Source organism: Suricata suricatta, chromosome 1, assembly GCF_006229205.1.
Source record: "Suricata suricatta isolate VVHF042 chromosome 1, meerkat_22Aug2017_6uvM2_HiC, whole genome shotgun sequence".
NCBI lineage: Eukaryota > Metazoa > Chordata > Mammalia > Carnivora > Herpestidae > Suricata > Suricata suricatta.
Genome location: NC_043700.1, coordinates 72,436,967 through 72,460,105, shown reverse-complemented (window position 1 = coordinate 72,460,105; position 23,139 = coordinate 72,436,967). Strand labels below are relative to the sequence as shown.

Below are 23,139 nucleotides of genomic sequence, written 5' to 3'. Positions count from 1 at the left end.
TTTAGGGGCTGCAGCAACTATTTTGTGTCAGTTGTAGCAGCTCTTTTATCTAAATGACAAGTATAACAAACAGCCTGATCAGCATTTTTACTCAACCTTGGCTTTTAGGGTATTTTGTCACATGCTATATATGGCTGAAATGGTTCGGCACTTATCTTCACACACTCTACATTTTATTTAATATTGTCAAGAAGAAAATTTCATTAGCACACTACTGTGGCTTTTAGAGTTAACAAATAAGCACTTTTGTTTTCAAGTACCAGAGCAGTTTTTAATCCCTTGAAAACACACTTTCTTGCAAGTAGTGTTAAACATACACTCTATACTATTTCAGTTTAACAAACACATCTCAGGAAAAAGAAAGTATTCCGTTTCACTTATTGTACCTATGCAGAATCTAAATCATTTCAAATGCCCACACTGGTAGATTTAGTAGCCTCTGTAGTTCAATGTTGTTCGGCTATGGTTCACATTAAGTGATTTTTCCTGTAGGTTTTTACCTGCATAGAGAAAGGCACAAAAGTTGATTAAAATAGTCTGATGATCCAATGCCTGGAAGAACCCCCTCCCCCCACCAATTTAACACCTCAAGGCCAAAGGGGGGAAAAAACATTTTAAGAAAGCATGAAAACGGTAAACACCCAAGAGGCCCAAAGCTGATATAATAAAACCTATTCATTTTTAGACAGATTCATCTCTCCTCTTAAAGAAATGGTTAAGAGCATTAACATCAAGAATTCCAGTCCAAGATGATGACATAAGTTTCTGAATTCACTGTTCCCATGGACAAACTGAATCTACAGTTACACATGGATCAATTCCCTCTGGAAGAAATCGTGTTACTAGCTGAGATACGTATCAGGCAAACGAGAAAAAAAAGCCCACATTGTAACAGGCAGGAAAGGCTGTGATACATTCTTGCCATAAATCCCACCTCCAACATTGTGACCTGCAAGTGGGAGGGAACTCACAACGCACAGCTTCTCCCTAAAGAGTGGTAATTTGGGACCCAACATGTAGCACCCCAATGTTTAAGACTTCCACCTGTGAGAAAGGCCCCCAAAACACCTAGCTCTGAAAGCCAGTGAGGCTTGCATCCATGAGACCATAAGACAACAGCAAAAACAAAAACAGAAACAGTTCTGGCTCAGGAGGACTCCGCTTGGCCGTGCCCCAGAGCTCAGCTCTGAGACAGCAGACAGAAATCCCCATCTCCCAGTATTTCCTTGAAAGACGCCTATTTACACATGTTAAAAGCTGCAGCTGAAGTGTCAGGAACCTAATTTAACAAAAATCTAGGTACTGTAATCCTCCCGAGACCAGAGAAGCCAGCAGACACCAGATCTGCATTCTCCCTGTACACAGTCCTTCCAAATCACCAACGTCTCCCTGAAAGGAGCCCATACATTGGTCTGGCGGTTCTGCTTTCATGGCTGCCACCTAAAATGTACCCCTGGGTCACCTGGTTCTCATGGTCATCAGGGCTTGTGTTCACTGTTTGTAGTAAAACAACAGTACTTTAACAGGCTATCCCCTGGGGGCTCAAAGTCCAGTTCCCAGTCTTTCCCTGAAAGAGGTCTACCTGTAAACTTTAAAAGCTGCCACCCAAGGGTCTCACATCCAATCAGCCTGCACCTCCTGCTGACTGAGACCCTTACTTTTGGGGCACTGACAGATCTTAGCACATCCTAAATGACTGGGAGCAACTAAGAACAAAGAAGGTGGCTTAGACAATCAGTTAGTTTTGAGAGATAGAATGTGATTTGCTATTAATGAGGACAGGCACAAAATACTACCCACTTCCCCAAATCTTTCTCTTACAATGAATGAAAACCATTAGGCTGATGGGGGGAGGAATACCAATGCTCTCATCCTAGGGTCCGGAAGAGAAACAGGGAACTGTATATTACCCCTAGGACCAGGCAGAAATTTACTGCCTCTAGGGTAGAATAAAAGTAAAAGCCATTTCACCCAGAAATCTTTGAGTCAGGATCCTGCACTGGTCTAACAGAGAGATCTGCTATTACTGGAAGAGAGACGAGATCTCTCTCATTCTCTCATGCCTAAGACCTGCCACAAACACAAGGCAGGATGTGGATGTCATGCACAGTATGGGCAAGAGCCCTGAGAAGAACCCCCAGGGTCTGCTTAAGAGCGGTGCTGGATCAGGAGAACGGGACTTGCCCTACCCCTCAGAAGTGTTGCACTGGGTCACGAGCAACAGAAATCTACCTCTGGGGAAAGGCAACAGAGGAGAGAGAAAAAGTCCTCAGAGGCACAGGCATGGAAGGCCTGCCAGAGAGTAGAGAAAGAGCAGTGAGACAAAATCTCTAACACCCTAGGGCCCATGCTAGGGACAAATTCAAATGGCAGTACTGAAGGAATTTGTAAACATGTGCTCCATTGGAAGTAGCAATGACAAGAAACCCAACTGAGCTCACCTACTGTCTAGAGGGACTGAACTCCCAGTACAAATTGCCTGACCTAAGAAAAGGTACCCTGACACAGAAAAGGCACCCATATTTCTGGGCATAAAATGGTATTCACATCCCCGTCTCTAATTCAACCAAAAATTTTAAGAGGCTTAAAATATTAAGAAAACAATGACCCACTGTGAAGAGACAAAGTAATCAAAAGAACCAGTCTCAGAGATAATGTAGGTGTCAGAACCATCAAGGAGGTTATTTAAAACAACTATAATTTACAGACTAAAAGATCTAGTCATAAAAATAGAAAACTTACATGAACAGGTGGGAAATTGCAGCAGAGCAGGAAACTATAAAAATGAATCAAATATACATGCTAGAAACAAACAAAAATCAGAAGCAAAGAATTCTTCTGATGACCTATGAGCAGAGTAGACACAGCTAAGAAAAGAATAAGGAAATTTTTAGGTAGATTAATAAAAAATAATACTGCAAATAATAAAATAATGCTGTCATGGCTACATTAATATCAGAAAAAAGTAGACTTCAGGACATGGACTTTTACCAAATATAAAGAGAGGTATTACATAATGATAAAGGGACCATTTATCAAGAAAACCTAACAATTTGAAATTAGTTTCCTAGCGTTCTTGTTACAAAGTACCACAAACAGAGTGGCTTAAATCAATAAAAATGCATTGTCTCATAGTTCTGGAGTTTAAAAGTCCAAAATTGTTGGCAGAGCCATGTTCTCTTTGAAGCCTCTAGTGGGAAGATGTTTCCTCACTTCTTCCAGTTTCATGGAGCCCAGGTGTCCCTGGATTGTGGCAACATAACTCCAATCTCTATTTCCATCACCACATGGTATTCACTCCTCTGATATCTGTCTTAAATGGTGTTTCATCTTCTTATAAGGACACCAGTCATATCGTATTTGGGCCCACGCTAATGACCTCATCTTAACTTGACTACAAATAAGGTCACATATACACAGATAACTTAGTGCTTGTGAGGACTTCAATGTATTGTTTTGAGAAACAATTCAACTCACAACATGTATCCCAAACAAATGATTCAAATACATAAAACAAAAATTGATAGATACAAATCTATCTACATGATACAAATCTAAATTGTAGTTGGAGACTTCAACACTCCTCTCATTAATCAAAACAGCCAGTAGAAAATCAGTGAATATACAGAAGATATGAACAACACCATCAGCCAATTCTACTAACTGGGTGTAAATGACATGTATGAAATACTTTACCTAACAACAGAATACATATTCTTTCGAGTACATGCAGAAATAACCAACACAGACCATGTTCTGAACAATAAACCAGATTTCAACTCATTTTTAAAAATAAAAATCATACAAAGAAGGTTCAACAATCATAATGGAATTAAACAAGAAATGAAGAAAACAAAGATACCTGACAAATCTCAAAACCTGTGGAAAAAAACAAAAACAAAAAGAAAACACTTTCCTAAATAATCCATGGGTCAAAGAGAAAGTCAGAAAAGAAAATTAGAAAGTATTTTGAATGAAATAAAAATGAAAATACAATATATAAAAATTTGCTGGATGTTGTAAAATCAATGCTTTGAAAAAAATTTGTAGCATTACATTTTTACATTAGAAAGAAAAATTTCAAATCAATAGATTAAAGCATTCACCTGAAAATACCATAAAGGAAGAGCAATTAAATCCAAATCAAGAAAAGTAGTAGAAAAAGCAAAGATCACTGAAACTGAACACAGGAAAAGCAATAGAAGAATAAACAAACTATGCAGCAAGGCTGATGGGGCAGGGGGGGCGCGGGTAGGGTGGAGAGAAAGAAGGAAAACAAGCTACCAAAATTAAGAATAAAAGATGAAATAAGCAAATCCTGTGAGAGAGTCACACTACCAAAGATGATTCAAGAACAAAAAGGTATCAGGAATAGCCCCATATCTATGAATGCAATTCAAAGTTTTAAGAAAACCTTCCCAGAAATAAAATTCCTGGGCCAAATAGTTTCACTAATGAATTCCACTAAGGATGAAATAATTTTTACACTGTCTTCTCCAGAAAAGAGAAAACTCATTTTGTCCTGCCAGCATTACCCTGAAGCCAAAACTAGACAAGGACATTATAGACAAATATACTTCCTGAACACAGATGCAAAAATTTGCAAGTATTAGCAAATCAAATCCAGTCATTTATTAAAAAAGATAATACATCCTGATCAAATATGGTTTATATTAGGCATAAATCCAAAATTAACTAGTATAAAATTTGCCATTTTAAAATATGAAGAAAAACCAGATGATTATCTTCAGAAAAAGCATTTGACAAAATTCAATATCCAACCGTAATAAAATTTTCAACAAACTAGAAATAGAAGAGAACTTCCTCAACCTGATAAAGGGCAGCTATGAAAAACCTATATAGCTAGTATACAAGATGATAAAAAATTGAATACTTTTCCTCTAACAACAAACACAGGACATTCTCAACACTTCTAGCCAATACTGCATAATGTCATTAAGTATTCATTCAGAGATGATATATTCATGTATGTAGGAAGTCCCAAAAAGTCTACAAAAAGGCTGCTAATACAAATAACTGAGTCTAGCAAGGGTGCAAAATACAGGATCAATGTACAAAATTCAGCTGTATTTCTGTATACAATAAATAACTGAAAAGGAAAATTTTATATCTATTAAAATATGAAAAATTTAAGGGTAAACTAACAAAAAAGGTACAAGAATTGTATGCCAAAAGCTTAAGAACATTAGAGATTAAAGAAAACCTAAATAAATGGAAGATAAATCAAACTCATGGACTGAAGGATTGTCTTTTTTTAATATATCATTCTTAGCAAAAATTGTCTGATTTAAATATAATCCCAATAAAAATCCCAGCAAGATTGATAAAATGATTCTAAAATTTATATGAAAAATAGATGGACTGAAATAAACAATTTTGAAAAAAAGAACACAGTTGGAGGATTCATAACACCTGATTTTATGACTTACTACAAAGCTACAGTAACCAAGATAGTGTGCTATTGATATAAGATATACTGATTGAGCAGAACAGAGCTTAGAAATGGACCCACACATATATAGTTAATTTATTTCCAACAAAGGTGCCAAGACATTTCATGAGAAAACAGTCTTTTCAATAAACAGTGTTGAAAGAATTGGACTTCCATTTGTAAAAGCCGAACCCCAACTTGGGGCACCTGGGTGGCTCATTTGGTTAAGCATCTGGCTTCAGCTCAGGTCATGATCTCACGGTTCGTGGGTTTGAGCCCCGTGACGGGCTCTGTGCTGACAGCTAGCTCAGAGCCTGGAGCCTGCTTCGGATTCTGTATCTCCCTCTCTCTCTTACCCTCCCCTGCTTGTGCTGTCTCTCAAAAATAAATAAAAAACATAAAAAAATTAAAAACACTAAACCCCAACTCTTATCGTGTATTTATGACACATTATAGATTAAAAATAAATTGCATCAGAAGTCACAGTATGAATGTAATAATAATTATGTTTGACCCAATTTATTTTTAGAAAAGCCAAAACACTGTTGGTTGATAATAAGCATATAGTCAACTTAATAATCTAAATCATTAGCTTTTAACTTTTCCAGTAAGACAGTCTCTTGTATATATACATGTATATGTGAATCAACAGGCCTCTTGCAATGAACAGTCCCCTTCAAAGGACCAGTAGGCCACATTTTTATATTCCTTCCCATTAACAAAACTACTGCCATTTATATGTTTTAACACTGTTTTCTTGACCCTTTCTTTCTGTTTTTTGTATTAGAAATTTCTAAGACTAAATGTAAAACTCTGTATTACTTCTTTGTGCTTCATTCAAATATATCATGTTTTCCATTTTGCCAAAATTAACTAAATTTTTTAATTTTAATGGGGTGTCTGGGTGGCTCAGTTGGCTAAGCATTCGACTTTGGCTCTCTCTTTGGATCATGATCTCACAGTTTATGAGTTTGAGTCCTGCATCAGGCTCGTTGATGTCAGCATGGAGCATGTTTTGGATCCTCTGTCCTTCTCTCTCTTTGTCCTTCCCCTGACCATGCTCTCTCTCTCAAAAATCAATAAATGTTTTTTAAAAACCTTTTATTTTAATTAACTTCAAAGCAATCCCTATAATCAATTGTAATATTAGTGAAATTGTTGAACAAATCAGGGCCTACGGCAGAATCCAACAAAGGTGCAATAAAGATGATGATACTTCAAATTTATAAAGGCATTAAACAATAGGGTTATAAGTGATTTGAAGAGTTCTGAATGCTATTAATGTCTTTTAATCATTTCATCTAATTAACAGAAAGGTATCACTCAGATTTTCAAATAATTTGCTGAGATATGTCACACTAAATCTATAACTTCCATAATTTATTAAGTTAATCAAAACACACTTTTAAAGAAAATAAGTTAATACAGTTTTACAGGATATATTTCTAAGTAAAACTATGGATTTTATTTTCTTCATAACATTAAAAATTAATCATCTATTTTACTTTTTATATCAGGCCAGTGCTTTTGTTTTCAGAACTTATCATTTTTCTACTTTCAAAAACTTGGTTCACAACATAAATCATGAATTCGCATTAAAAAAATGCTTTTCTTTTTTTTTTAATAGTTTATTGTCAAATTGGTTTCCATACAACACCCAGTGCTCTTCCCCATAAGTGCCCTCCTCCATCACCACCACCTGTTTTCCCCCCTCCCCCTTCCCCTTCAACCCTCAGTTCATTTTCAGTATTCAATAGGCTCTCAAGTATTGCATCCTTTTCTCCCCCCAACTCTCTTTCCCTCTTCCCCTCCCCCTGGTCCTCCATTAGGTTTCTCCTGTTTTCTTGTTAGACCTATGAGTACAAACATATGGCATCTGTCCTTCTCTGCCTGACTTATTTCGCTTAGCATGACACCCTCGATGTCCATCCACTTTGCTACAAATGGCCAGATTTCATTCTTTCTCGTTGCCATGTAGTACTGCATTGTGTATATATACCACATCTTCTTGATCCACTCATCAGGTGATGGACATTTAGGCTTTTTCCATGATTTGGCTATTGTTGACATTGCTGCTATGAACATTGGGGTACATGTGCTCCTATGCATCAGCAAAAAAAAATGCTTTTCTAAGAGTGGGAAGGTTTAAAATTAAGTCACAGAGAAAATATTTCTGATTATGTTATTCTCCTATAAATGGTTCATATATAATGTGCCTTCAATTTTAAAACTTTAAAAAGTGGAGACTATTTCATTCACTTCTGTTCCTGGCACAGTACTCAGAAAAATGTCTACAAATGTTAACTAGCAAATTAATAATTATTTGAGTAAGCACATGTACTCATCATAGCCTTATGTAGAATTTAAATAAGTGGAATTTGGGGGAAAAGAATTGGACAAGAACGTGGACATATGACTAAATGAAAAGGTAGTTTACCCACTATAAACTGCACACTACAGATGTTAAATTAGACTTATGGTGATCATTCTGCAATATATACAGATATCAAATCACTATTTTGTACCCCTGAAACTGATAGAATGTTGAATGTTAATTATACCTCAACTAAGAAAAACTCCCTCCTCAAACCATACCACATAGTCACATAAAATAAATTTTGACGGTCAGAGGGAAATCTAAGAATGACAAGTTGAAAAGTTGACATATGCAGGTATATAAAGAAAAGCTACAAATATGCAGTTTTTAAAAATGCCTTCCTACTACATTTACTCCCCATAAACACACACACACACACACACACACACACACACACACACACACACCTTGAAATCAGAAGTATAGCTTGCTTTAAACCTTATTGCTACTCTAAACCAGGACTCATTAAACTTTAAAAAACACAGACCGAATTCTAGGTGTTTTGAAAACAATTTTTATATAAGTTCATGGTAGATACATGTTCCCTCCTTTGAATCCACCCAAGTTACTACACCCAGCACTAAACTAAGAAAACAGGAAGTATTAAGGGATAAAACTGGCAATGCTGTGCAAATAAAATAATTCCTTTATAAATAATAATAAATGGTCACTCCACACCACAGTAACTTAGGATGATTAGAGAATAAATACTTAACTTTGAGCATAACTGACTGGCAGTGTGTTGCTGGTGTACGTCAGGATTATTCATCACCCTGACAGTAATATTAACCACAATCCATTTCAGTTACTTCAGTTTATCATATTCTGACTAATGTTAAAAAACAATGTCATTGAAGGTTGCTTAAATTAAGTGTAAGGTTAACCTCTGTTAGAGTCATTTGAAAGCTTCTCCTAAATGGTAGCTTCTAGTAGAAAACCAAATCTGCTATGTAGAGTGCTAATATTTGATAAATGTAAATTTTTAAAAATCACACAAAACATTCTTTTCCTAATTTGAAAACAAAACTTCCATATGCAGCACAACCTCTCTCTCTCCATATATACATTTCACACTTCACTGATTTTACATTTTAAGGAGTTACAAAACCATATTTTAAACTAAATACATAAAGTTGAACAAATACTAATTTAAAGTTTAAAAAGATTAGTGTACTTATGAAAGTTTTTTATAGTATAACATAACTATAAACTACTACCTATAAAAATATGCATAAATAGCTGTTTGCTATATAGGATCACCCCCTCCTACTTTCTCAATTAAGTAATTGAGAAAGGTCCCTTACTAATTAATGCAAGCAGACTGACATAATGTGTCATCTAAATCCAAAGATTTCCCACTTATTCCTCTAACTTTATCTTTCTAGGCTCTTTTCCTAGATCGTCTAGATATGTCTTTTAAAAACCATCTGCCCTAACAGACTGCTTTCTAGAGGACCATTTTCCTTTCTCCATTAATGCCAGAGTTTTGTGTTTCCTCTGAGAGCATATTTATTCTGATTTTGTTTTTAAAGTTTTTTATTCTGTTTCCTAAATTGTCTTTGTTTCTTCTAGTTTCTTTTATTTTTCTATTTGTTTTATTCTTTGTCATCTTTCACTTTGGAGACCGCCTTTAAATGTTTGCTAACATTCGGTTGTATGTTCAGTTTTAGAACGAGGCACAAAGAGCTCACCGTAGTACCTCAAGCCTGAATAGCACTGTGAACCTGCAGACTTCACTGAAGGGAAATCAGGTGGGCTCCAAGTGGAATCCCTAAATTGTTAACATTTCTTAGGTCTTTTCTCTTGGGCCAGTCAGTATGTCCCAAGAGTACGACAGTCTTCTGTCTTACGGGGTGGGGCTGGTACAAGCCTGGCTGCCAGACCTCCGACAGCACCACAGCAAAGGGGGTCTGGGGGCCTTCAACCGTCAGTGCTTAAAGCTTTCAGTTCATCCTGTTTTCCATTCCTTCCCGTCAAGCCTTCCTCTGTTTTCTTGTTTGTCTCAAATCAGAAACTTCTCTGGTATAATTTCTCTAACAAGTACACCTCTTCCCTTTTGCCAAGATAAAGGGAAGAGTAGTTGATTTGGGAAAATAAGTAGACATAAATGCAAGTATTCAATTTGAAATACTCTTTCCACTTATCCCTAAAGTCTACCAGTTCACTGACACGGACACATCTGAGAGACTTAACACTAGGAAAATGTGTGATCTTGGGGAGTTCCTTAAATCTCACTACATCTTAGTTTCCTTATCTGTGAAATATAGATAATAACACATTCCTTATAGTATTCTTGCAGGGATTAAATAAGACAGCCTATGTAAAATGTTTGTTTACATAGGGAGGCCCCTACTAGGGCTTCCCTCACAATCCAACAAATAATATTCTATATTCTCCCCACATAATTCTTCTGCTGATTAGACTGTAAACTCCCCAAAGCAAGGAATATAATTTATACCAAAATCCTCAACATCACTGTGGCATCCATATTTGATACCAAGATTTAAGTATTTTAAATATATTTTAACAGCCAAAATAACTCCCCAAACCCAAGCACGGGATAATTCTTTCTCTGTATTTACATTTTACTTGAATGCTTTAAGATCTAGTATTTACTGTTGTAGTATCATTAGATTTTTAAACATTTTTGAGTTCTTCTGGTTTGACTGAAGCCTAATAAATTAAAAAAATAAAATAAAGGTTATAACACCTATCATATGTAAACAATATTCCCCTCCCCTCCAAAAAGAGTGTTCTTTTCCCTCTGTGACATCAAGATGGTATAGTGATTCCTGGTATATCTGTTACAGAGCAGGACTAAAAGGACTGGCATTCGTCAGAAACAGCACTTAAAACTTAAAGAGATAAAGAAGTGCTGTCTGATCAACAACAGTTAAATGTCGGTAGTCAATTCCAGGTCAAGATGAATGCCGTATATTAAATGTGTGTGTTAGGGAGACATATCTCACATATAAAAATACACAACCAAATGGTAAAAGATAAATGAGAGAGGGAGAAAATCACCTACTTTTCCTTTAAACAGAGAGTGAGAGAGAGAGAAAAGCTAATAAATGCTAAAAACAAATAATAGTAACTATCAACAAATAAGTAAATTTAAGAGTTTTGTCATTCAGTTCTTTTAAGTTATCTGAAAATTTACTCATTAGAAACATTTTGATGCAGAGTAGAGCAACAGAAGCTGCTAGTTCAACAGAGCTGTACAGCACTGTAACATATGTAATCGTGGTGGAAAAAAACACTATGATTTATTAGGGCCTGGACCACAATTTAAAATTGTTTGAAGATATGATCACAGTAAATTCTCCTTGGATTCCCACACTGCAAGGAAGAATCAGGGAATCGTGGTGCAGGTTCATTTGTCCCTAATATTTACTTTTCTTGTTTCTGCACTCTGAACCGAAGAATAGCTTGCACTCTAAAGCTGAAAAATGGATGATTAATTTTCTTTTCCCTCTACCTCGCACTCTCTGTTTTAGTATTTTCCTTCATTTTAAGAATGTGAGCTCTAATTATTATAAAATAAAATACTTGCTTATACCTTGGCCATTTCTGCATCTTCACCCCAATCTTCAGTTTATATTTTAGTAGGAAAGTAATTACCTAATTCTATTCTTCTGAATTTCCAGAAATGAAGAGGCTTTGGCACACAATATTACTCAATAAATGAAAAAGAAAAAATAAATGAATACTCAATTTATAACACCAGGGATTCAATAGTTCTAACCAAACATTCAACTTTTTCATAAAGCAGGCTTAGTCACAAAAAAAGCATAGGGCATAACCTGGGACAAGCACACCAAGAAGAGCACTTTGGAAAAGCTTTCCTTTTTAAAGCAATAGGATGCTGGTTGCATTTTACCAGGCATGTCAGCATGAGAGGTGGAAGGTAACTCGACAAAATAACATTAAAACTGATGACAAATGTAGAGGCAAGTATACTACAGTATTTCTCAAACACTCTGGGCCAAAACTTATAGTAAGAAATATGTCCCATAAACCATAACCCAGTGCACACATGTACACAAACACATACAGCTTAAGCAGAAGATTCATACATAATGCACACTGATAATTTTCCTCATGTTATGCTTTCTCATTTTATTCATTTCTTTCTCTACAATATCCATCTATCTATTTTGAGTGTAGTTGACACACAATATTACATTAGTTTCAGGCATACAACTTAGTGATTTGACAGGTTTATACACCATGCCATGTTCCCCACATGTATAGCTACCACTTCGCCCATCGCTACTACAGTATCATTTACTAAACTCCTTATTGTGTGCTTTTTGTCTCCATGACTTACTCATTTAATAACTGCAAGCCTGCATCTCCCACTCACAACTCAACCCACTCCAGGTTGGGTACTGTCCAACCCTCCCCCCGCACCTCCTTTTCCTCTGGCAACTATCAGTTTGTTCTCTAGAGTTAGAGGTCGGATTCTGTTTTTTGTTTGTGTATTTGGTTTTTGTCCTATATTTATTACCTTTAAATATTTTTTCTACTCATTTTTTACAATGTTAGCTGTAAACTGTAGTTTGAAAAACACTGGGTTAGTGTTTAAATTCTGGTGCTACCCACACTACCTGTATGACCTAATGCAACCTGCTTAACTCCATAGCACCTCAGTTCCTGTCTCTGTTGAGAGACAGTAAATAATGTTACCTATTTCGTAAGAGCTTTGTGATGGTTAACACATCTAACATTCTTAAATAAGAGCCAGACAAAAAGTACGACCTCAATGAAAATTAGTTAACAATAATAAGGTGGCACGTTCTTTCTTAGTAGTGCAGTTTTCTTTTGGAAGTTAATTGTTATCAACTGCATTTCAATCTGACAACAAACTCATTTTTTGTTGGAATAGGTATTCAGATGACAGTACATATACATAGTAAATATTCCAAAATAATTATACTAATCAGTTAGAAGAGAAATAATTGCCTCAGATCATCTGGGTTTTCCTCTCTTGGAAGACTGGTTTTCCCCTACTACGGGAAAAAAAAATATCACCGTGGTAAGGAAAATCTTCCTAATTTACAAAGAAAGACGTGGTACTGAAACACTCTGCCATCATAATTTGTTTCTATGATATGACATTTTGTAAATATATTCCTGTCCTAATAATAATTTCTTATATAGAAAAGACAAAAAGAAAATGCTCATTCTTATCTCTTTCAAGAAGGTTGTCAAAATATAAAAACCAATGTATTCTGTAAAATATAGATTAATGTCACTCTAAAGTCTATGCATGGTTAGATCTGTCTTCTCATCAGTCAGGATTTTAGATTGGTGATGAAACAACAGGGAAAGTGAAGGGAAAAAATCAGCTTCAGAATTCATTCCTACTTTTTTTCAGCTTTGAAAGAATAGATTAAACCATTATGTTGGTAGGACCTTCTCAACATATCCATACAAAAAAATTAATTTTTATCAGATTTTCATACAATTTGATCTTATCAACAGACTGCCAATACTAATTTGTAATTATTATAAGGAGATATTATGCATAAAATAAGAGGTTATACCCTCAAGAAGACATTTGTTACATTATCCATCCAACCCTTTTCTTTTCATGAAGAATGATCAGAAAAATAATAGAAAAGAAAGGCTGTTGATCATATTAATTCAGTTTCAGAAAGAAAATTCCCTGTGCAACATGGAAGAAATTACCAAGTAAAATTGTAGCATTGTATCAAAGCTGCTACAACTCCTCTAAAAAACAGCATTGGGGAAATTAAATGGACATAAATATGCATAAATAATTCAATGCATTTTAAAGCCAGTCAGGGTACATAATCTATTTAAGAATGGGAATAAGATCTGTTTATGTTTTAAATTAAGCTTTGCACACAATGTTTTCTATGATTTCACAAGTTTATTTAAACAAATAGTAATGTTTGCTAAATGCATACTCTGAGAAAAATTTTAAGATAATACTCTTATAATCATTCATACAGGAACAACTCATTTTATGTATGAGATAGAGCCCTGAAAGTATGTATATAAACAGATATCTGAAAATTGAATCATACTGTAAACATTATGGAAGATTTTAATGCCAACAGGAATAATACACTTTTATAAAGTAGATAGTTACTATCATTTTATATACGCAAAGCACAATTTTCAGAAATCTAATATGCTTATTTCACCTGAAATAATGTAGTTAATTCCAAACTCACTTATTTCCATCAATATTTAATGAAAACAATTAGTACTAGAATTCCATTTTCTTGAACTTGAATGACTTTTATAGCCTTTGAACTACTGCTGCTGAGTTATAAATATGTAGTTGAATATTAGAGCTTCCCACTTCTTCCTAGCCCTCCTAATTACTAGTGCTCACCATTCAATAGTGTATCCTTCAGTTCTTGTTGAAAGCATTCTTTATATTCTTCCCTCGGCTCGAAGTATAAATCTCAAAAATTAAAATGGATACCACCACTACAATTAAAGGCACTAAATTATCAAAGTTTTATTTTTATGCCTCTATATAGTGAATATGGGCATCTATGGATAGATGAGCAAAATCAATTCTTTTAGCTAAAGGCCCTCTACCAGTTTTAAAAATCTAAAAACTAAAAAGAGCAAAATTACTATTGGTCATCTAGTACAGCATAAAAACAAACTTATCATATACAGAAGATAAGTTACAGAGGCATTAGTTAAAACAATATTTTACCTACCCAACAAAAGTACTTGTCAAATTCCTCAGAAATAGCTAAACATATAAATAAAATTCAATTTTAATAAAGGATCCTATTTTGCTGGCAAATAATTTATTACAGCATTTTGCTGACATTATTTTAATGAATTATCATAATGAAAAATACTATATAGCGTTTACTTTTTTTAAAAAGGAGAAAAAATTGCTCTACGCTTTCCTCTAGTCATTTAAGATTTTTAGTGGGATAGTGAACCAAGGTGAGAGGCAGAGACTAGAGGTAGTTAGCAAAGAGCAATGGTAAGAAGAGGCAACAGGGTTATGGGAGCTCTTGTTCAGGTACAATGATAGCAGGAGACAGAATTACAGCCTCAGCAGAAATTTCCAAATAGCCTCCCACTTATCACCATTAGTCACTGTTCTATCAAGACAGAAACATGTACCCTCTCTCTAATCCATCTTACTACCCACTGGATCTTGAAGAGACTACCAAAAAATCCTCCTAAGCACAAAAACACCTTAAGCTATGCGCTTAAACAGAAGTCCAAATTGAAAGACTCAGTATAAAAAATTTTTATAAAGGCAATTCTTCTGGAACACTAGAAAGGTTATTTATTTAAAGGTAATTTATTTTGTGAGGCAAACTTTACATTTTAACAAATTAGTGAAAAATAAGATTTTTAATTTTATGTACATAAAATTTAAGTAATAGAAAGAGAGTAGGATATCTTGATAATTAAAGAGCTGGCCAAGTTTTTATTACTGACCTAATACATGACTCATTATACAAGTCAAACTACTACATAATCCTCAATTATTAGACTAGAGAGTTCTACAGATTCAAGTGAAATACTAACAGGGTTTTACAACAAATATGATACCCAAATGTAAGTACAGCTTCCCTTTTTCTAAAACAAAAGAAAACAAAAACCAAAATCCCAAAAAACAACCATTTATCCATTTATTATTCTTGATAGTCAATCGGTTACCCAGGAAATTCTGCTGCTCTAGGCCAGATTTAGTTCTCTTGGTTATACTCAGTCATGTGTTTGCAGTCAACTGAGGGCTGGCTTAGGATGGCCTCTGATAGTACAACCTAGCCATTCCCCATGTGCTAGTCACATCCTTCTAGCAGGTTAACCTGGGCATGTTAGAGGCATGTTCTCACGGTGATCACAGAGAAGCAAAAGCAGAACATGAAAGCACTTTTTCAAACCTCTATTTTGTGTCTAATTTACTAATAGTTTTTCCCTTGCTGACTCTTTCTTAAAAATTGTAGTAAAATATACAGAACATAAAATTCACCATTTTTACCATTTTTTTAATTTAGAGAGAGAGAGAGAGAGCATGAGCAGGAGAGAGAGAAAAAAAGTTAGAGAGTGAGAGTGAGAGAGTGAGAGAGTGAGAGAGAGAGAGAGAGAGAGAATCATAAACAGGCTCCATGCTCAGAATGGAGCCTGACATGGGGCTCAATCCCATGACCTGGGGATCACAACCTGAGCCAAAATCAAGTCAGATGCTAAACCAACTGAGCCACCCAGGTGCCCCCCATTTTAACCATTTTTAAATGTACAGGTCAAAGGCATTAAGTATATTCATACCACTGGGCAACTGTCTCTACCATTCATTTCCAGAATTTGTTTCATCTTGCAAAATTGAAACTCTATATTCATTAAAGAAGTCCTTATTTCTCCCTCCTTCCCATCTCCTGGCAACAAGCATTCTACTTCATCTCTAAGAATAGGACAAGGTTCATCCATCTTGTGGTGTATATCAGAGGTTTCTAACTCCTTAAGGCTGAACAACATTCCATTGTATGTATATACCACATTCTGTTTACCTATTTATCTATCAGTGGATACTGGATTGCTTCCATCTTTTGGCTGCTGTAAATAAAGTTGCTATGAAAATAAAAATGGGTATACAAATACCTCTTCAAGTCTCTGCTTTCGAACCTAACCAAGGATGTAAAAGACCTATATGATGAAAACTATAGAAAACATATGAAAGAGATTGAAGAAGACACTAAGAAATGGAAAAACAGTCCCTGCTCATGGATTGGAAGAATAAACACTGTGAAAATGCGATTCTTTTAAATATATATCCAAAAGTGGAACAGCTAGATCTTACAGTAAATCTATTTTTCATTTTTTAAGGAAGCACCAAACTTGTTCTGTACCAACTGTACCATTTTACATTCCCATCAACAGTGCTCAGTAGTCCTAATTTCTCCACACGTTCGCCAAAGCTTACTATGTTATGTTTATTTATAAAGATTTATTACAATACCCAGCCTAATGGGTGTGATGTGGTATGTCATCTGTGGCTTTGGTTTACAATTCCATAAACATCAGTAATGTTGGACGCCTTTTCATGTACTCATCAGCCATTTGTAAATCTTCTTTAGAGAAATGTCTATTCAAGTCCTTCACCCAGTTTTCAAACAAGTTTGTTTTTTTTGTTGTTGTTGCTGAGTTTTAAGAGTTCTCTACATATTCTGGATATTAATCCTTATCAGATATCTTCTGCAAGAAAGACTTTCTCTTGAAAATTAAAACTCTTGGTGCACCTGGGTGGCTCAGTGGGTTAAGTGTCCGACTTCGGTTCAGGTCATGATCTCACAGTTCGTGGGTTCGAGCTCCACATCAGGCTCTGTGCTGACAGCTAGCTCAGAGCCTGGAGCCTGTATTCAGATTCTGTGTCTTCCTCTCTCTGTGACCCTCCCCTGCTCACGCTGTCTCTCTCTCTCTCAAAAATAAATAAACCATTAAAAAAAGCCTCTTCTTAAGTGAAAAAAAATAGAACTACCAACTACTAAAAGTTTTTAGTTCTAAGAACTATTCCAGACACCAGAGATACAAAAATTAATAGAATCTTTCTATTTACTAATTTCCCTTAATAGGGAACAGAGAGAAAAAAATGTCAAAATTATAACACATTGTGTAATGTGTTATAACAGATATGTACAGACAGTACCGTGGAAGTACAAATTTCTAGATGAAGGGAAAAGCAAGATCAAAGGGATAAAAGGTGAAAGCGACATGAGGCATTACAGGATCAGATGACAACTACAAAGATGGAGGGGTAGAAACAGAAGATATGATAATCAAACAGAAAATGGCAGGTAACTGAATAACACTATTTGTCATAATGAAAATGATAACCTTTGTGTTGACATTACTGATGAGTACTGTGATTGTCTGGACTGTGTGAAAAAACATTATATCCTATGGATCCAGAGTAGAGGTTACTCCCCCAAATTTTTAATATTAATCATGCTAGGGCAAAAAAAGGTCTACCCGGAGCTGGGTAAAGAAGGGAATACTCTCCCTCTGATATTGGGAAAGTGAAAGCTCCTAGATTCTATGTGAGGAAAACTGAATATAGCAGTGAACTGGTGGTACCTGCCTATGGGGATCTGCAGAAACAAGGAAGTGATCCTCAGATTGAGATGGTAATCACTGAGGGCCTTGCACTTCTGCTCTGACAGGGTAATCAGTAGAGGTTTATTTAAATACTTCACTGTGGCCTAAAATGGACTTGCAAGAGTTAAAGGAAGGACTATGCATATTCTTGGAATTAGTCAGCACTAAGAAGGAGAAGTCTGGCATTCCGAGAACTTCAGAATGACTTAGAGATATAAGAAAGGAACGCTGGTTCAAGGGACAGGAATGGGAGAAGCAACAAGGAGCCTCTAGGTTAGATAAATATATAAACATTCTTTAGGTGTTGCTAGAAATTACAAATGAGGGTAGCTTTAGGAGGAAGACTGGATTTCCTGCCCATCTGAAAAACAGGTGCAGGGACTCAGTACTCCTGATACATTAAAGGATATAAGATTCTAAATTTGAATAAGAGAAATCAATTTCAATTCATGATGTATTTCATCTTAAATTTCTTCCCAAGTCTTTCTAAAAATTTTTTAATGTTTTTTTATTTATTTTTGAGAGAGAGAGACAGCGTGAGCAGGGGAGGGTCAGAGAGAGGGAGACACAGAATCTGAAGCAGGCTCCAGGCTCTGAGCTAGCTGTCAGCACAGAGCCTGATGTGGAGCTCAAACCCGCGAACCGTAAGATCATGACCTGAGCCGAAGCCGGACACTTAACTGACTGAGCCACCCAGGTGACCCTCTTTCCAAGTCTTTCTAAATGCTTAGAAATAATGACAAATTGAGCAGTAACAATCACAATAGGCCAAACTGGTCTTTAGATATTATCTCCCTTTAAAAGGGCTCCCATTAACTCCTTAAAGAAATACATGATTTTAGAACTGGGCTAGAAAATGTAAGAGTGAAGACTGGAGTACTTGTCACACCAGAGAGAATGGAAGTTATCAAAGACTACTTATATTATACCAAAATGATTTAGGAACAACTTAAAGAGGGTCCTCATGGTCAAAAACAGAAACAACTGAATAAACATCAAAGAAAATAATAACTGCAACGGGTTGAAACATCACATACACTTAGCCAGATGATTTCATAAAGATGTTTACTTTTTTTTTAATAGTTTATTTATTTTTGACAGAGAGTATGCAAGCAGGGCATGGAATGAGAGATAAGGGGACAGAATATTTGAAGCGGGCTCTGTGCTGACAGCAGCAAACCCTATGTGTGGCTCAAACTCATGAACTATGAGATCCTGACCTGAGCTGAAGCTGGGTGCTCAACCAACTGAGCCACCCAGGCATCCCATGAAGATGTTTTTTATAAAGTTAGGTACCATTGGAAAATGTTAGGAACCCGTTCACCATTTTAAAAACAGGCATAAAGAGAAAAATTAAAGGTTCATCCTGCCCTTCCAATGCAACACACCACTGAATAACCTAATAGGAGATGGAGGGAATGAATCCCAATAACAAATAAAATTAGAGTGAGAGAATGTAAATATCATTATTTTGCAATGATTACAGAACCAATGAGTCCAGGCATTACATGTCAATGGCTACACACATCACAAAAGAGAATTAAAGAAGATATTACATGTCTTCTGACAGAGGAATTAAAAACTTGCTATGAAGCAGTATCCATTCTGAATTCTATCAACCTCTGGACCCAACTACCAATATATAAAAAATCCAGAAGATGGAGAAACCTGCTAGATGATAACACAGGGATACAATAAGCAAAATCCATACTGTGAGGAAACATATACAGCAAACATGTGTTTCTTCAACTAATAAATTAGAAAGAAGGAAAAGATGAAAGAGAAACCTACAGAGAGACTTAAGACTTAATCAGCATCAACTGATTGCACTAAGTGGTCCTTATTTTGATCTTGATCTGAAACATACTAAAAAAGAATTATGAAAGTTGTAATTTATTGGAAATGTGATACTAGGTTTTTGATATTAAGAAATTATTGTTAATATTTTAGGTTTGCTAATGGCATTATGGTTATGCTTTAAAAGGGACCTTCGTTTTCAGAAGTATACACTGAAATATTTATGAATAAAAATGATGTCTAGGATTTGCTTCAAAGTAATATGAGAAGGCAGAAAGAAAATGAATATAAAAATAAAATACAGTAACCATGATTCGATAACTATTGAAGCAGGATAATTAGTAGATGTAAATTTATGATGCTAATTTGTCTACTTTTATATATGCTTGAAATTCTCTATGATAGAAAGTTAAAAAAAGACCTATAACCTTATTTTATATCACAAAATGATGCTACAGAATATTCTATTTACTGATAATCTAGGAAAGAAAGGGAAAGTTCTTGAAGAACCTAAGACCCAGGAAAGTACTTAGTTAAAAAATAGTGGATGTGTCAATGTTAGAGTATACGTATAAAATGTATTCCTTATTGATATGTGGTCCATTAGGAGTATTTTTGCTTCATTACTTAACGTTTTACATTTAAAGAATTGAATATAGTTAATATACTTTATAACTTGGGGAAAATGTCATATATATTTTATTATTTAGTGAATCGCAGGCCCTGTGCTAGGCATTGGAAAAATAATGGTGAACAAGAGCTTAGTGAGGGAGACAAGAAGAACCAAAACAAATAGGTAGAAGGGTATTAAAATGCAAGATATTTAGGTGCTATGAAAGAAACATCAGAATATCAGGGAAGAAAAATAGTAATGGTCTCTATGAGGGGGTGACCTAAAGGACTAGAGTCAGTCATTCACAAAGTCGAGAGCCAACAGAAAAGGCAAAGAAACCAAAATGCTGAATCGAAAAAGAATTATTCTACAGTTAGAATAACTGTAAGTCAAGGGACACCTGGGTGGCCCAGTCAGTTGAGCATCTGACTTTGGCTCAGGTCATGATCTCATGGTCCATGGGTTCGAGTCTGGAGCTGCTTTGGATTCTGTCTCCCTCTCTTTCTGCCCCGCCCCTACTCACACTCTGTCTTTCTCTCTCTCTCTCTCAAAAATAAACAAACATTAAAATAAAGTTTTTAATAAGGTAAAAAAAAAAGAATAACTGTAAGTCAAGAAAGGTTTAAAGCACTGGATTTATATAACTCAAAATTAGATTTAAAGAGGATTGATTTTGAGGTGGCAAAGAGGTCTGGTATGACACCTGAAGACGTGTAGAAGAGTTACCTGTCTTTTTATAAAAGTGCTGGTGAGAAGTAGCCATGATTTACTCACATGTTTTATCAATTACCAACACCCTTAAAAGAAGTTAATATTTTAGAATAATGTCTTCCTAAATATGTATGGAAAAGGAATACAACTGTTAATACTTTTAATTGTTATCAATTTCTATCATCCATTTTTCCAAATTTTTCAGTTTTAAATTTAAATTTTAAATTCAATTTTAAATTTCACTTTGAAAAAGTGAAAATACATTGAAAAGATAAATATACTACAGTTACAGTTATATTAAAAGATTATTACAAGGTAATGTGAAAATTAAAGATAATCAAATTATTGTTATATGCAAGCAACTTTGTTTCAGATGATTACTAAAAAATTACCTTGGATAAATCTCTGAAGTTACTTGGCAAGGTAAGATCCAGTTCTTCTGATTCATAATTAGTGATGACCCAGGGAAACACTGGATACTGATTTAAGTCATTGTAACTCCGTCCTGAGAGAGAGACAGAGAGAGAGAGAGAGAGAGAGAGAGAGAGAGAGAGAGAGAGAGAGAACAAGGTCACTCCATTTAGAAGGAGAAAATAAAACAGACTCAGGGATATCATTTACTAAAAATAACAAGAACAAGTGAACTTTTTGAGTGCCAGTAAAAAGTGTTATATATGTATTATTTAATTCAATACTATAATAAACTTATAGAATTATCATCCCCCATTTTACAGATAAAAAATTGAGACTTAATGAAAGGTTGAAAACTTGCCTTAAACCATCTAACTAGTAATGGCCACATCATATTCAAACCCAGATACTCTGGCCCCAGGTTTATGTTCTTATAAAATACACTTGACTGTTTTTTATTACTTGAAGGCCTGCACCAAACAAAATATTTCTTACCAACACTTAAAAAAGTTTCAATTCTCATAGAGCTTTTCAAAACAAGAATCCTTTCTCTGTCATTAATTAACCAACCAATCAAGCAACTAATCGACCACATTGAAGTGACTTACCCCCTGTGGACATTCATTAGTCATCTGTAAAATGAGGGAGTTGTACTAAAAACTGTAAGATTTCTCTAACAGCTTTCAAATTATATGATCCTCTGAATATAATGTGCAGCACCATCACTGTTGGATTTCCCCCACTCCTAAGTGCTGCCACATACTCTTCTACAATTCTTCTAAACTAATGTCATTCAATGACACATTTAGGTCTATTAAAAATATGAATAAAACAAAGGATGAGATAGACCTTCTACATATATGCAGCAGTTTTCTGGATATAACTATTTTAGAAAGACAGCACTGTGAATGAAATCATTGTTTCTAACACCAAAACACTAGCATTTGAATCCCAGCTCCACTATTTACTAGCCTAAAATCTATTTTTAGTTAGATTTAATGTGAACAGACTTTTACCACTGAAATGTAAGGGACACAAGTATGTTAATATTGGTTGAATTCTTTTCTTATTGTGTATTCTATCATTTCTTCTCTTTCTCAAATATATGCTGATGTCATATGAATATAGACCTGAATATTAAAGTAGTTCTTCACACAGATGCTTGGTATCTGAGCCTTCCTTATGATTTGATGTTTTTAAACTTTCTTTCACTCTCTGCATCTTGAGGACTATTAGAGTAACACAGTTCCTCCTTGACTGACCTGGAAACAGTCTTAACAAAACTAGAACAATTTTAATTCAGAGGTCATTATGTGACTACCTATTTTAGTCAATTTTAATTTCTCCCAGAAAAAAAGTAACCAAACTAAACAGCAAAAAATAGTCTATTTTTATTCTCTCCATTTTCCTCTTCTTCTGATTGAGATGTTAGTAAACATGTTAGTAAAATCATCATCTTGTCCATTCTACTTAAGTAAACAAATTCATTATATCCACAAAAAAAATAATATGCAACCAGCTCTCTGTAGATAGACTTTTACTAAGTTTAATTCTTTATACAGTTATTGAATGCCTGATGGACTTCCTTTTGGGAAATGTGTCACAGTGTCATGACAACCTATATATAAATCACAGAAAATAGCATAAAAGAAATCTTAAATAACA

General features: G+C 35.0%; 1 protein-coding gene across 6 annotated transcripts in view; it reads right to left on the bottom strand.

Moving 5' to 3' along the window:
* Positions 1-23,139, bottom strand: part of LRBA (LPS responsive beige-like anchor protein) — a 688,703-nt gene that overhangs the window by 161,868 nt on the left and 503,696 nt on the right. For all 6 annotated transcript variants that reach the window (XM_029940220.1, XM_029940227.1, XM_029940238.1 and 3 more), the window contains one exon: positions 21,456-21,568. In XM_029940220.1, the coding sequence (XP_029796080.1) occupies positions 21,456-21,568 (113 nt within the window). The remainder of the gene's footprint in view (positions 1-21,455; positions 21,569-23,139) is intronic.